This window comes from Molothrus aeneus, chromosome 2 (assembly GCF_037042795.1).
Source record: "Molothrus aeneus isolate 106 chromosome 2, BPBGC_Maene_1.0, whole genome shotgun sequence".
In the NCBI taxonomy this organism is placed as follows: Eukaryota; Metazoa; Chordata; class Aves; order Passeriformes; family Icteridae; genus Molothrus; species Molothrus aeneus.
Window position 1 is genome coordinate 113,601,101 of NC_089647.1, and position 15,731 is coordinate 113,616,831.

General features: G+C 42.7%; 1 protein-coding gene across 1 annotated transcript in view; it reads left to right on the forward strand.

Annotated features, from left to right (window-relative positions):
• Nucleotides 1–13,869, forward strand: part of DSCAM (DS cell adhesion molecule) — a 472,610-nt gene extending 458,741 nt beyond the window's left edge. The window contains exon 33 of the mRNA XM_066545552.1: nucleotides 12,876–13,869. Coding sequence (XP_066401649.1) covers nucleotides 12,876–13,219 — 344 coding nt within the window. The 3' untranslated portion in view covers nucleotides 13,220–13,869. The remainder of the gene's footprint in view (nucleotides 1–12,875) is intronic.
• The last annotated feature ends 1,862 nt before the right edge of the window (nucleotides 13,870–15,731 follow it).

A 15,731-nucleotide genomic window follows, 5' to 3' on the forward strand; every position in this document is an offset into this window, starting at 1 on the left:
CCCTTAAAGCTACTGCATATTAACTAGGAAAAAACACTGATTTAACCTCTCCAGCTTTGCTGAATGATCAGGTTCTCTCAGTTTTTCAAATACTTTCATTAGCATTTTTGACCCAATTCAGAAGTTTCTCGCTGTTTTGACTAATCCTGATGATTGAACAGCAAAGCCTTAACATGTAGACAAGCCTTGAGCTAAAGAGTGCAAGTAATTTATGAAAAGATTTACAAGGGTCCCTTAAATGCAGTCTGGATATCACCTGCAGTGCCTAAATGTTGTTTGAAACACCCAAGTCAAGAAACAAATCTTCTTTTCCAGAATTCAGTCAGTGCAGCTAAAAATAAGCTGCTTAGCATAATGAGAAAAATAAGAATCAGGCAGCAATGGAAGGCACAGTATTTTTCCAGTGTCAGCCCCAAGATGTGAACTCTTTTTCTCTGCCCTGTGAGTTCAGGGGTGAAGGAGCTCTTTCTCTCTAACACAGGGATTGGAGTCCATTTAGGGAGTGGGTTTTTGTTGGAAACCTGCAGACAGAGCTCCACTGGCTGTGACTGAATTCAACACAAATTTGGCCACAGGGGATTCAGCAAAGGCTGGGACTCTTGACAGCTCTCCTTTAGCCTCCTTCCCCCATGCCTGTTATTTTATCCTGACTGAAAATGGAGAATAATTCCATTAATTCCATTGTTTCCAGATCCAAAAATGAATTTCTTGAAGATGCAGAGGAATCTATGTATCTTTTTGTTGTTGTTGTTGTTGTTCAGAAATCACAAAGCAAAGCACACAAAGGCTGAGATAAGGGTTGTTTTCTGTTCTGGTTTTATATTTGCACTGTCTGGTTTGAAATACAGAATATATATTTCATATATATATATATATATATGAAATATATATATGAAATATTTGAAATGGAATAGATATGAAAAAATATGAATATATATACACATATTGTGTATGATGTGTATACAGAACAGAGAAATCCCCATCCTGACTCTACAGTGGGAGACCAAGATCCAGTTTAGAGAGAAGTACATAAGGAGACAAATCAAAATAAGCAGGTGGAAAAACAGAAGGAGAGGCACAGAGTGGGGAAAAAACCTTCTTGCCTACACTTTTAACAGCAGTAAATACTCTTAGCATGACTGTTAATTTGTACATATACTTATGTATATACTGAAATTGCTCCCCTAGATGAGCATCTCTAATGTTTCCATATTAAATCCTTCTGTGCACGGAACACCTTCTCTTTATTTTCTGTTGGAAAAGCAGGGGCACATCACAGAAAGTCAGACTGTGCCATTTGCTGCTTATCCTAGAAATGGCACATCAGTGATGAGAGGAAATTGCCTTTATCTTCTCTCAGGTTTTATTTCTGCGGAGTATCAGCAGCTTTTGCTCCTTCAGCTGAGAAAAGCTGAATGTTCTGCAGGGATGAGAACCATTTAATTCTGCATTTCATTTGATGTGACTACATACTTGATATCATTGGCTTTGGTTTTTATTCTGGTGGATTTGCAGACAGGAAGGTTCACCCTGCAAGTTTTTTAACCACGCCAGTACAATAAAAATGAACTTAAACAGGTTCAGATCAGAAGCTGAAATATTCTGTGATCAGAAAGGAAAACAATATCAGTGTGAATCTTGAGTTTAAATAGGACAGCTGTTCAGTTACAAGGTTTCTGTGCAATTGTGATGTGGAAGTCTCATTTTAGGTACTATAGGAGATGTCTGCAACATAAATTCAAGTCATTGGGGGCACTGGAACAGGTTTTCCAGGAAAGCTGAGGCTGCCTCATCCCTGGATGTGCTCACAGCCAGGCTGGACTGGGCTTGGAACAGCCTGGGAGAGTGGAAGGATTTGAAACTAAATGATCTTTAACATCCAACTCAAACCCTTCTGTGAGTCTGTGATTAAAGTAATGTAAATTATTTTTACAATTGTCACCTCTGAATCAGTGATAGGGGTGCTGGGAAGAGATTTTTTAATTAGAGGAGAGAAACAAGTGGTACCAATTCCTCAAAGACACTGTGAGGAATGTGTAGCAAAAAAAATTACCTTTTCCTGGAGCTTCCTAATGTATTCTTTATTTTGATTTCAAAATTAACACTGACTTTGGAAAAAAAAAAAAACAGCATCCCAGACTGTGCTGGTTCAGGATACTCTTGGGGGATTTTTTTCTATTTTTTCTAGACTGAAATTTGCACATTAAGGAAACCCCCTCCCTCCCCCCTAGGATGCCAGTGTCCTATCTTCTGATTAGCAACATGATCTTTCTTATTAATAGTGAGGTTTTAAAAAAAAATTTTAATATAATTTTTGTTTTCTAAAGTAGATTATTTGCTTTGTGGTCCATATATATGTATGTATGTATATATATATATATGTATATATATGTATGTATGTATATATATATATGTATATATATATATGGACCACAAAGACTACCCATGTTGTCTGTAGCTTTAGACACATTTGATTGAGCTGTAGTTACTGAAGAGGTTTTATGCCTTAAGCAAGGATTCCATTTAGCAGTAAATTTTCACCTACTTTCATGTTCTTACAGTCATAACTTTAATATTAAATTGTTGAAACTACCAGCAAAGTTTCCAATTCAAGGCAAAGATGCTGTGCCCACTTCAATTAACACAACAGATATTTTAGAACACCTTTGTTAAGTGTCCCTAACTTGAACCTCACTTCTATAAAAAACTAGATTTTTAATTTTGAAAATGCCAAATAATTTCTCCTTCACAGTGTTGGGACACAGTGTGGGTGGTTTTTGCTGTCAGTCAGCTCAAGGCTGGGCTTTCCATCCAGACAAGAACAGATCCAGCCCTGCTTTAAGGTCCTTGCAGACATTTACAGCCATTCCTGATTTAATTAAGTCAGGCTCTGTTGTCCCCTGTGCCAAGAGGACCTGAGTGTAATCTGAGCCCTACAGGAGAGCTGGCACTACCACACCTGAAAATGGAAACCAGATCTTACCTGCAAGAAAGGTCGTGCTTGTGCTCTTCTTGGAAATTTAAGCAGGAAATCATATCACTAGAGAAAAAAAAACTTTAGTTTTTAACAGTCCTAATCTGATGGTAATGATGGTCTGTGCCATCCATGGAAGAGCTTTATGTGCTGCCCTTTAAAGCACAGCTCTGCAGGTGGATTTCAGCATGGAAATGCTCAGCATCCCTAATTTAAATGTGGGAGCTGTGAGAACCCCTGGTCCCAGGGGATGAATTAACAGAAAGGCAATGCTGCACCTCGTCAGCACCACTCAGGGGATTCAGACTGAGGGACCTGGGGAGAGTGAGGGACAGAAATTCCTACAGAAATCCCCACTAACTCAGCAGGGAGCAGGGCACTGCTGATGTTGGTTTCCCTGCTGCAGCCTGACCTGCCCAGCTCTGTGAGCAGCGTTTTTGCTCTCCTGTTGCTGTGGCATGGTCAGGTTTATCCCTGAATTCACAGGAATGGCTCAGAGCCTGATGTTGGAAAATCCCAGCTCTACAGAGACTGGGAAACTGAGAGGGATTTTAAAAGACTTTATTCCATTATCAGTCTCATAGAAGGGTGAGACAGAATAGATGTAAATTTAACACCATTCTATCCGAAGCCACCCTATTTCCTGGTTCCAATACCCTGTAAATGTATTTCAGCCTGTTAGCTTTTGCCACACAATGCTGCTGCTAATACTTCTAACACCACCTATTATTTTGAAAATGCCAAATAATTTCACCTTCACAGTGTTGGGACACAGTGTGGGTGATTTTTTGCTGTCAGCCAGCCCAAGGTAACCAGCAGCAGGGGTTTCCATCCAGACAAGAACAGATCCAGCCCTGCTTTCAGGTCCTATTAGTAGCACCTTACAAATAATAGTTCACCAATTATTTTACCCCATGTGGTCTTGCTACAATGCATCTTTCACAGTTCTAATTCTCCAAAATATCTGGTCTTTTTGCAAGGCAATCTTTTGAAACTTGTTTCTAGTTCAATCTCTTTCCCAAGCATGTCATCTCCATTCCATGGCCTTCCTTATCAGCACACCTTATCTCAGAGCTTGCATACAGATGTACAAGACTTTGTGACCTTTCAGTCAGGTTTTGAGAGTCCTTTAAAAATTCATTTCTCACACCTGGAGAGGTCAACAGAGCAGCTCCTGCTGGTTCCAGTGACCCCTGAAACCTCCTCACCTGTCCAGCCTCTGTGCTGACTCCAGGCTCCCAACACATCTCAGGAATAATCCTGTTTCCATGGAGCCACCATCGATTTCACCCCCAGCTGAAATGATGTGTAATTGAGCAGCTTCTGTTCACTGCACCCAGGAGCAGCAAATGAGTTTTAAAAATCCAGCTTTGCTAACCAGGGGCACCTCACTGAGGTTTCCAGCACAGTTTTCCAAGTTTTCCCAGCCACTGGGCAGGAGAGTGCTGTCTCAGAACATCCTTAAAAATGCATGAGGCCGCTTGCGTGACAAGGCACAGACAGGAAAGGAGCACTCCTGGCCTTACCTTTCCTGTCACCATTTCATTATTTATTGACAGATTTGCTGCCTTTAGCCCCGGGGTGGGTATTGATTTACACAGTGAGGCCCCTTTTACATGTTATTATAACTTAGACACCTCATTAAATCCAAGCAGGAGGGGATCAGTTGTGCAGCTGCAGCAGCCCTGTGAGGCTGGACATCCACATGGCTTATCCATAAGGTCTAAATCTATCTCACCCCTGGAATTAATCAATTTCTCCTTCCTTACTCAGCTCAGTGTCAGAAAAGCCCTTAAAAATACATCAGTACTCCTTAAAGTTCCTTCTGGAAAGGACAAAGCATCTGGCAGGTCCTTTGAAAGTGCAGCACTGTGTGAGAGACTAAAGTTCTGCTTAGAGAAATGCAAACCAAAAACGTGCTTCAATTCCTGTTCCATTAGATCTTCCAGGAAGAGGTAACAATGTGATAATCAAGGCTCCTGCCATCCTCTCAGGCAGCTGCACAGTCTGTTGTGTCAGTGGAGTTCAGATGGATGATCTCAGTTCAGCTACAGCAGTCATGCTTTTGCTTTAAGACATCTTGATCAAAGGCTTTTTCTTGGAATCAGAAGGCTTAAATCTAAATAACAAAATGAATCACCTTTTAAAAAAGAGAAAAAAATCCACATTAGTTGGAATCCTTGTTTTCAGTCACTTAAACCTAATCTCCAATAAGTAGAAATCAATTTAAAGTCTTGCTGGAATCAATAGAGTCAGTGATTTATAGCAGTAGCAAATTTGGCTCCTGAACTACAGATTTCCTGATACCCTGGTGTTCTTTAAGAGATAACTCCCAACAATTGTAGTCAACAGCAACTGTTGTTTTTATTTTGCTCTGTGAATCACAGCTGGTATTTTGAGTATTTTTATGAAAATGCCAGTTTTAGCAGACTGCAATGTGAAACATCTAACAAGGTGTTGTGGATCTCCAAACCATCCATGAGGGTGCAGTTTTTGTGCAGAAAGTTACAAAGTACAGCCCTGCAGGCTTGACAGGGAATTCTGGTATCTCCAGCTAGAAATGGGAAACCTGGCTATTTCTTTTTCACCTGTTTAGGTGAAAAATGTATAAACAGCATAAGGGTGGGGTGTGTTTCTGCCTGCTGAAACACAGAGAGAAGCACGAGAGGATGTGATGCTGTGGGTCAGAGAGCCAGGAAGGGCAGGGTGGCAGCTGAAATGAGTCCTGCATTCAGTCAGTTTAAAAGCACCCCCCAAATGCTGAGCACTTTCATCATTTTCCTGGGCACCTGGGCAGAGGCTGAAGCTGCTCTGGAGAAGGGAAGGGCACGTGCCTGCTCTCACAGCAGCTTTTTCACTCGTGAGGAAGCTGTGCCCTGCCTCCTCCTTCCTTCCTTCCTTTCCCCTTCTGCTGCTTGGCTGTTCTCAGACCTTCTGCCATTTGTTCTGGATCACCTCAGAGGATTATTAAATCCAGTTTTTTGTCTTGAAAAAGTGGCCTCAGTAGGAGCCTGTGTGTGCTGGTAATGGTGTGCTCCTGTCAACAGAGAGGGAGGTGAGATTCTTACTAATATGGCCAGTCAGAAATTTGCATATGGAAATTCCATCTCCATTTCCATTACTGATCAACACTGGCTCTAGAAAGTGGAGCTCTGGCATTCAAGGCACTCTTCAGAAATTTTTACTCTACTTGTGGCATTTTGCTGCGAGAAAATAACAATTGTCCAATAAATTGGGAAGGCATCTCTGCACTGAGCAGATGCTGGGACCTGTATCAGCCAAGCAGGGAGGTGCAGGACTGATCCTCTTCACCCTCCCTTCTTGGCTGAGCAGGACACAGGGCCAGGCTAAGCAAATAATTGGCTTTATTGCTCATTAGGTGTGTTCATCCCTGGTGCTGCAGAGCCCTGCAGGTGAGGGGACGGTTTCGGCGCAGTGCGGACCCGAGATGGACAGGGAGGGAGCACCAGCAGGATTCCAACACTGACAGCAGCAATTGTGAGAAATGTTACTGCTGCTATCAGCCTGGCTTCAGACCAAGCTGCTGCTGTCCAAGAAAGCTTTGCCTGCTAAGTTTTTAATGGGGTGTCAGTTCTGGATGTGACAAAGGCCTCTGAGCATCACTTACACTCGTTTTTTTCAGCAAACCTGTCACCTCATCCTTGCAAACTCTTCACTCTTTCCTTGTTTCTAATGCAGGTTTTCCTTTATAGACAGTCTTTGTCCTGAAAAACAGCCTGAGAGTAGCAGCAAAGGCTTCACTGATCTATTTACTGTGCTAGTGAGCTGGAAAAACCAACTGTAATTTTTTAATCAGCATAAACCTGAGCTTGGAACTACGTCAGCAGCTCTGTCTCCTTTGCTTCCTTTCAAAGGAAAACACAACATCCCATCAGTGCTTCCCCTTCCAAAGTCAGCAAAGCCAGGAGATGCCCAGCAGAGTGGGACTCCATCTGCACAGCACTTGTACACCCCCAGCACTGCACAAGGTCATAATTTGCTCCTAAATCAACATAATTACATCAGCACCTTCCCTGAGCTAACAGGGCTGTAGGGACTCAACCCTGGCATGGTTTTTGATCCCATGGAATCATCCCAGAGAAATCTCAGAGAGCTTTGTCGGGTCCGGCTGTCTGTTTCTGTCTCTGCCCCGACACGGGTAGGGTGGTTCTTGGGTGGCACGCCTTTCAAAGGACGAGTCTGGACTCTTCAGCTTTTCGGTCTTCAGATTGTTTATTGTTTCTTATCTACAAAATTTTCTGTCTGCCCAACAGAGGTCTGATCTGCAAGGCAGCCAAGGGCACTCTGACCACCCACGAGGCGGTCATGTCTTTTTATACTAAAATCTACGTACATAATATTTACCTTTATTTTCCAATACTTTTCACCCATGTTAGCAAGTGCACCTTTACCATAAACCAATCCCCAAGTGCCAACATCACCACAGGAGATGGAGGACAAGAAGAAAGAAGAAAGAAGAAGGACGAGACACGCCCTGATCCCTCCATCTTGTCTCCATAACCCCCCTGTACTAAAAACCTTAAAGTTTGTATTTCACCCTCTAAATGTGTCCCTTTTACACCCTTCACTCTAAAGTGATTCTCATGTCCTCAAACTCTTGTTATTTCTGTGGATGGATCAAAATCAAGCCACCAGACACTCTTGGCAACATTCCAGGATTTTCGAGACTGCCAAGGGTTCTCCTGGCATCTCTGGACATCGGGAACGATGTGCTGAGATCCCACAAGCTTTTCTCCTGCCCACTCACCTCTTGAAGCAGGATGTGTGAATGCCCTGTTCGAGCAGCCTCATCCTTACCTTTGTTAAATAAAACACCCTGTCACAGTCACCAGCCCTGCTGCTCAAAACTTTCTGAGATAATCTCTCAAATAGCACAGAATTTCCTCCACATGGCAACCACAACTTGAAAACCCTCAGGCTGTCACCCTCACTGATGGTATCTCTGTTGGAGTGTTGTGAAGACAAATTGCTTTTGCTTTAGTGGAGGCTCTGATTCATGAGAAAATGCATTGACCTCTCATGTAAAAACTTGGTAAGAGCATCTTTTTTTGCAGTCTGTGATGATCCTTGAATTGAAAATAGCACAAATCCTTAGAAAATTTTTTTATCTGGAGTAGATGAAAGCAAAAAGAAAAACACCATGCAAGCTCTCTGGCATTTGAAAGAGGAATGAGGTAAATCTTTTGGGAGAAAGGAGTGCTCCTCAGCTTGGTTTAGTTCTGCAGATGAGACAGCTATCTTGAATAAAATCCAAGAAAAATTCAGCAGTGATGTTTTTCCCTGCATGTAGCCTGTCAAAATTCATCCCACCCCTTCCCACACCTGAAGCTGACCTCTGGAATAGGGCTAAAAATGTCTGGGTTTTGTTTTTGCTTTTGTTTTCCTTTTTGTTTTTGCAAAGTGTTTTATATCAGCTTAGTTGTACTGAAATAAGGATAATTTATTTTTATTCAGTGTTGCATTAACTCAGAAAATATTTCCTTTTTGGTAGAATGTTTTGCTTATTGTAAATGTCACAGTAAGTGATTTTTAGCATTTGTTTACAAATATTTACTTCAACTAACATTTTCTTAAATGTACTATACTAAATAATTCATTAGAGGGTTGGCCATTAAGAAAAAAAAAAAAAAAAAGACTGAGGTAGCTCTGGCTTAAATTGCAGCATTCAGATTTGACTGGGTGCTCATTATTTCTGTACAAAATCAAGGTTCTTATAAAGCAAATTCTCCTTTCTTAAAAAATTGCAGAATCACTGAAAGGTCAGGATGGGAAGGGACCTCTGAAGATCATCCAGTCCAAACCCCATTTTTAAAAATGCATCAGAAAAATGTAGTTTTAGAATGTCTTTTGTACTAATTAAGCCAAAATGCATGAATTATTAAACATGCTCATTTACAGTGCTCATGCACTTGAAAGGTTTGCTTTCATTACTAATAAGGCACAAACATAGCTGAAAAGAGGTAATTAGAGCATCAAAGGCAATGAACCATCCTGAAACTTCATAATGTTTTGCCCAAAAAAACATCATTCAGCTGAACAGCAAGAAACCAAAAAAATGCCTACACTGTTGTGTCCAGAGGATAAGAACCAAAGTCTTCCCAAGCAGCTCCAGAGATACAGCAAGAAACCTTTTTCTCTGCTCAAAAAATACCTTCAGAATTGATGTAGGAATGGCAAAGGTGAACCCCTGTGGTTACATTTCAAAGATTGTGTTTTCAAGTCAGAAACCCATTAGTTCTTCTAAATCAAAGACTTTTTTTTTTTTTTTTTTTTATTTTCATCCTGCAACACCGTTTCAACCCTGGCACAGAAGGAAAAAAGTTCCATTCTCAAAATTTTTCTTTGCCAGTGATTTTAATAATGTGCCCTGTTTTATAAGCAGTTGCAGGGAGAGATGCTCCTTGCAGATGAGAAGGAGCAGTGACGCTTTTCATGATGGGAAAATGTGTACATCACATCAAATAATGAAGGCTCTGCATAAGCCATGGCAGAGACTGTGCTTTGAGTACCCAGCTCTGGAGAACAAGTTACACTCTGTGGTTTCTCATTACTGAAATCCTGCTGGAACTTTGCCCCCAGACATTTAGAAAATTGCAGTAAAATGACTGCGTATTGTTTACACAGATTATTGACTATGCTTTCTTATGTAGATTTAAAGAGGGGGGGAAAAAGATCTTTTTTACATAGCTCCAAGCTCCTAAATACACTTGAGAAATGTCTAGACAGCAGCTTGAAAACCAACCTCCATCTCTGTAAGGTTCAGTGCTCATCTTTTTTGTAGTCCACTGATACCCGTGGCTCTCAAGAAGCAGCAAATGTGCCAAGGCACAGGAACAGCTCCGTGAGGGACCCACGGGGAGCTGTCAGTGAGCCACGCTCCAGCTGCTGCTCCACACCAGCTCCTTCCTGGAAAGCCAACCAAAAAACAAGCAGAAAATGCAGCAGAAAGAGGGAGCAGGTGTGAAATGTCCTGGGCGGTGTTAACAAGGCAGTGGCAGCCCCTCCCAGGCAGTGGTGGGTGACAGACACCTTTGGGAAAAGGCCGATTGTTGTGGGAACTGGAAACATGGAGGGGTTTGGGTTAGGAGGGAAGGTAAAGATCATCCAGTGCCACCCCTGCCCTGGCAGGAACACACCTTCCATTGTCCCAGGCTGCTCCCAGCCCCAGTGTCCAACCTGGCCTTGGGCACTGCCAGGGATCCAGGCATGGAATTCCATCCCAGCCCCTGCCCACCCTGCCAGGGAACAATTCCTCATTGCCAAGATCCCATCTAACCCTACTCTCTTTTAGTTTAAAGCCATTATTCCTTATCCTATCACCCCAAGTCCTTGTCCCAGGTCCCTCTCCAGCTGTCTTGGAGCCCGTTGCACTTGAAGGGGCTCTGAGGTCTCCCTGGATCCCTCTCCTCTCCAGGCTGAACAGCCCCAGCTCTCCCCTCCTATCTCCACAGCAGAGGTGCTCCAGGACTGGGTTCAACACAGAAAATTTTTCCTTTTCTGCTGGGGCCGAGGGATCCCAGTGGAGCATGGGAATGGGAGAAAAAACCCCTTTTTTGACCCCAGGAGTCTCTAAACATTCCTGGCAAGAAGGAAGTCAACACTTTGGCATTAGAATTAGTCCCAAAGCTCTCACTCCTGCTGTTGCCATCTCAGAGGTGCATTTTGCTGGCCCTGACAGTGAAACCCCCACCCCTGAGAGAGCCAAACCAAGCTCCCCAAAACCTCCATTGGACAGAGGGCAGAGATGTGGGGAGCAACCCTCTCACTCCTACACTCCTACCTCTCTCCCTCTGGGGAGGAGTGGGGTAGGAACAGAACATAATTCTCCAGAATATCACAGTGCTGCACAAGGCACAGCCACAGGGAGCAGGTGACACAAGAACTTCCCATCCTGGCTGTCTCCTCCCCTCACAGGTTTGCTCCCTCTTTGGAGCAAACCAACCCAAAAACTGCATTTTGGAAGGACTTGCACTACAAGGGGATGCAGAAGCAGAAGAGCTGATGTGACCAGGGGGTCTGGGTGCCAAGGGGACAGGGCAGGTGTTGGACAGCACGGATGTGCCCACGGGCAGCTTGGCTCAATGCCTGGGGAGAAGTGCAGTGAGTTGGTGCCTCCCTGCTCACACAGAATCACAGAATAATGAGGTTGGAAGAGACCTCTAAGAACATCAAGTCCAACCTATGCCCATAATCTCAACCAGGCTATAGCACCCAGTGCCATGTCCATGTCCTGCTGTCCTTCACCCCAGCCGCAGCAGCAGCAACGCTGCTGTCTCAGCTGAAGCAGGTCTGAAATGCAGAGTTGTGCTTGGCATGAAAGGTACTGCAGGAGAATCAGGCAAACCAAGGAGTAAAACCCATTAAAGTTAACACCACCCATTTCTCAAGAGGCAATCAGTGTGATTACCATGACAAACCTCCCCCTCTCCCTCGAACTCCACGGTGTGTGTCAGGCTCATCTTGAGATACTCCCATCTTGCTCCACGGGGGTAAAACACCACGTGCTGTGAGCCTGTGCTGGAGATGCATCCAGAAAAAAACATATGGTGCTAGACTGTGCCTGAGGGATTTCTATAGGAATAAACAAGGATTCTGGCCAAATGCAACTCCTCAGCAATTCTCTGTTGTGACCTGGAATTACAGATAGAGCAGATGCTGTTGGTCTTTTAGCTAAGACTTGCAGTGCCTTGACTTACGTGGGAAAGCAGAGGACCTGTTTTATTTTAGGTCATTGGACAGCTTTTAGCTGGGCTAGAAAGAACAAAATTGTTATACATAGTTTTATGATGAAGAACTGCTTTCCTGGTCTGTTGTTTATGCCACTGGCACAGGTCAGCCTTAATTTCTCCTGCTGTAAATAGCTCATGGAGAGCTACACAGGTGGTGTGGTGCCAAGAGTCTCCTGCTTTAAACATTCAGGATGCATCCCATCTGTAGATGAGGCTCTGGGTTTGATATCAACCATAAAAAAAGCAGCTCCATACCTGCAGAGATCTGTAAAGAAAGGAAAATACTGTTCTGAATTCTCCTGTAACTGTGCTTTTTTTTCATGCATAGGTGAGGTTACACCATCAAATATTTTTAGAAGGGAATGTCATTATGTGCCTGATTGCCTCTCATTTCCTTGAAGGAACATCATGAATGCCTAACAGGCCCAGGAATCGGGGGAAATAATGAATAAGAGGTTTTCTTGACAATACAAAATAGAAAGTTGATGCAAGAGCTCAGATGCCAGTCTCAGTGCATTTTGTTACCATAAAACCAGCAGCATCTTGGTGGTCACAGTGGTAAAAACTTATTAGTGAATTAAATACAGTGGTGATGGTGGACAGTTAAATTTTGTTATATGAGGGCAAGAATGTTTCTGTTTTATTCAGAAATCTCTTGAAGACTACAGCCTTAACACTCTTGCATCCATTTTAAATAGTTTAGTCATTCTGCTCAAGACTGGGGCTCATTAATTGGGATTGTGAAGGTTTCCATTTAAAATGGAAAATAAAAATCGGTAATTTACTGAGCCTCCACATTTTCCAAATTTTTGACAAAAGAAAACCAAGACCTTTTCAGATTTTGAGAAAAAGCTCCTGGTCTTTTACCTCCTTCATGCTGCGAGTGCATGTAAAGAACACTGCACTCCTCATTCCATTGTGAAAGCAAATATTAAGAGCGAATTCTTGTGGATATGCCCAGAAGGAATTTGTTGCACAATTCTGTAGGATCATAGCACAGTAAATGGCTTTCAGATAGTCTATCAATGATGAATTCTGATCACAGATCCTCCCCTTTGGCGGCCAAACCACCTCAAGTCGCTCCCGCCAGGCGAGCGCCGCACAACGCACGACCCAGAATAAAATCTCACTTCTCCCTTTTGCCTCCCCAGGTGATCTCATGCATTTGCCACCCTACCTTAGGATGGACTTTTTATTGAACCGTGGCGTGCAGGGCACGAGCAGAGACCTGGGTTTGGGGCAAGCCTGCTTGGAGCCACAGAAAAGCCGAACCTTGAAGCGTCCCACCGTGCTGGAGCCGATCCCCATGGAGACATCCTCCACGAGAGATGTCCAGTCATGGCAACCTGGTGCTGTGGCAACGTTACCTCAGCGAGAAGGAGCTGAGCTAGGACAGGCTCAAGCAAAAATGAGCAGCTCCCAAGAATCCCTGCTGGACTCCCGGGGCCACTTGAAAGGAAACAATCCCTACGCAAAGTCTTACACCCTGGTATAACGAAAAGAGCATGGCTGGACAGTGGCTGTAAATATTTACACTGAAAAACAAAACAAAACAAACAAACAAACAAAAAAAAGTCCAATGAAAGCTACCTTTTTTTTATTGAATTCCAATATTTATAATTAAAGAAGAAGATTGCCAAAATATTTGACAAAAAAAATAATAATATGAACGACAGACAGTGCAAAGACTCTCTTGCTTTTTTTCTGTCTGAGTGTGAGCTTCATCTGACTGGACATCTGAATTTTTGGGTAAAAGAGTCCAGTTTTCTGATCTTCACAAGCGTTTGTGTTTTTACTGATTTTCTACGAAGTGCATGGAGACTTAACAAAAACATTTTAACTGGAAGTTCCATCAGACAAGATTTAAAAGGGAAAAAAAAATCACAAAAAAAAAAAAAAGAAAATCACCCTCTTTGTGAATTCAACAGGAACATTGATTTGGAAAAATGAAAAGTCTTTTGTCATGTTTGCACTTTTTTTTTTTTAATTAGAAAATGGGTCCTTGATTGTTCTTTTTTTTGTTGTTAATTAGGATGAGTGATGTCAGTGGAGTGAGGAGATTGATTTGGGTTTTTTTTTAATATTAATTTAATGAGACACTCTTTGCATTTTGTCTATGCGAAATAAAAGGGTCTTCTGCCTTTATTTGTGATGTCTGCTTCCATCACCTTTTGCTGTGGTTTTCCTAAAGGGTGATGATCATGTCAGTGCCATCCTCTGCGTAATGTCTTCTTGTGCCTTGGGAAAAAAGGAAAGGAACTCAGGGGTCACCTTTTTTGGAAAAAAATTGGGATTCACTTTTTTTTCTGCCATGGGGCAAAGAGGCAGAAGGGTGCAAGCCCTGAGTGCTCTGAACCAAACCCACCCTGGACTCTCAGCATTTGCTCCATTTCACACCAGCAGGCTTTGGTTGAGCTTCAATATTTTTTTGGATCACAAGAAATGCATTGACGTTACTTTGCTTCCTCCTTAGAAATGGATCTTTATTCCATTTGGGAGCAGCTCTTATGGAAATTCTTTGCTTACGTAAGGACCGGGGTGGAAAAAAACCAACAACTTTTCCCATAATAGGAAAAATGGGAGGAAAAAAAGTTATTCCAGGTCTTTCTCTAGAGGAAAAAAAAGCTTGTTACGTGGGAGCTGTCAGCTTGTATTACTTTGTTGCATCCTCTGATTCCATGAGAAGTGATATTGCTTGTTTTATGCAGAGCATAAATGATTGAGTACCAAAGTCAGTGTTTTTAACACAAAAGCCTCGCTGAGTGCCTCCTTGTGTGTGTCCTGGCCACTCGTGTGTGCCCTGGCCAAGGCAGCACGGGGCAGAGCATCCCAAATTGGTGCCAAAACGTTGTTCAGCACTGGCTGGAGGTGCCAGCTCTGCTCTGGCAGCAGCAGAGCTCGGAGTTCTGGGGCAGGGTGGGAGCTCCCCAGGATTTCCGTGGCTGGGGGCACTGATAGCACAAAGATTTCTGCACCGTGCTCAACTCAGAGTGTTCTAAAACACAAAAGTGCAGCAATGTGTGGTTGTTTTGTCGCTGTTTTTAATGGGATTGTGCTGTTGAAAGGGCACTAAGTGAGCCAAGTACTTTAAGTGTCTTGGAATGAACCAGGTTGTGCTTACACCCATAGCTTTGTGAAGCCCAAGGGCTAAAGGTCTGCAGAGCTGAACAGAAGAGGCCAGATGAAGACATCTCCAAGGTATGTACTTCTCCTAGACCTGCAGATTGCTGAGATGTCACTCAGTTAAGGGATCATTCCCCATCTAGTCTGCATGTCTGACCAATATGCTCAAAAATCATTTAAAAAAATTTTAAAGTACACCAAAAAATAAACAAATCACCAACCCCCCCCCCCAAAAAAAACCTAAACAACAACAAAAAAAAAGCAACAGCCAACCCTTTGCCTCCAAACCAGAAATTAAAAATGAAATGTTAGGAATTACCCATAAAGTATTTCCAAACAGAATGAAGTAACTATCTATTATCACTCTGTTTTAGTTGATATGGGGGTGTTCAGTCAAAGGTTGGGCTCAATGATCTTGGAGGTCTTTTCCAAGCTTAACAATTCCATTGAAAAAAGATTAAGCTATTCATTTGCTTTAGTTTGATGTGTCATTTCTTTTTGCCATAGAGAAAAATGGTGTTAATAAGAACCTAATTAAAACATGCAGAAAGAAATTTCTTTTACTATTTCCCATTGAAAAAGCACAGAAAATGAAACTTTTATAGAATATTTTGGGGCAATTCAGTCCTATTTTATTCCCTCAAAAGTCTTTCTGCTGTGCTCAGCTTGAGGTGGATGGGGCATTAGCACTGCATGTAGAAATAAAAATTGATTTACTCAGTAGCATTCAGGACTTTTGAGTCTCCAAACACTTTCATATTCTATATTCAAAGCTTCCTCCTTGTCCTCTGCAAAAAGGTGAAAAGCTTTTGGACAAAATTGAGGTTTGCTACATTTGTTCCTGTGGCTCTTGGCTTCCCTCAGGCACAGGGGTGATGGGTCCT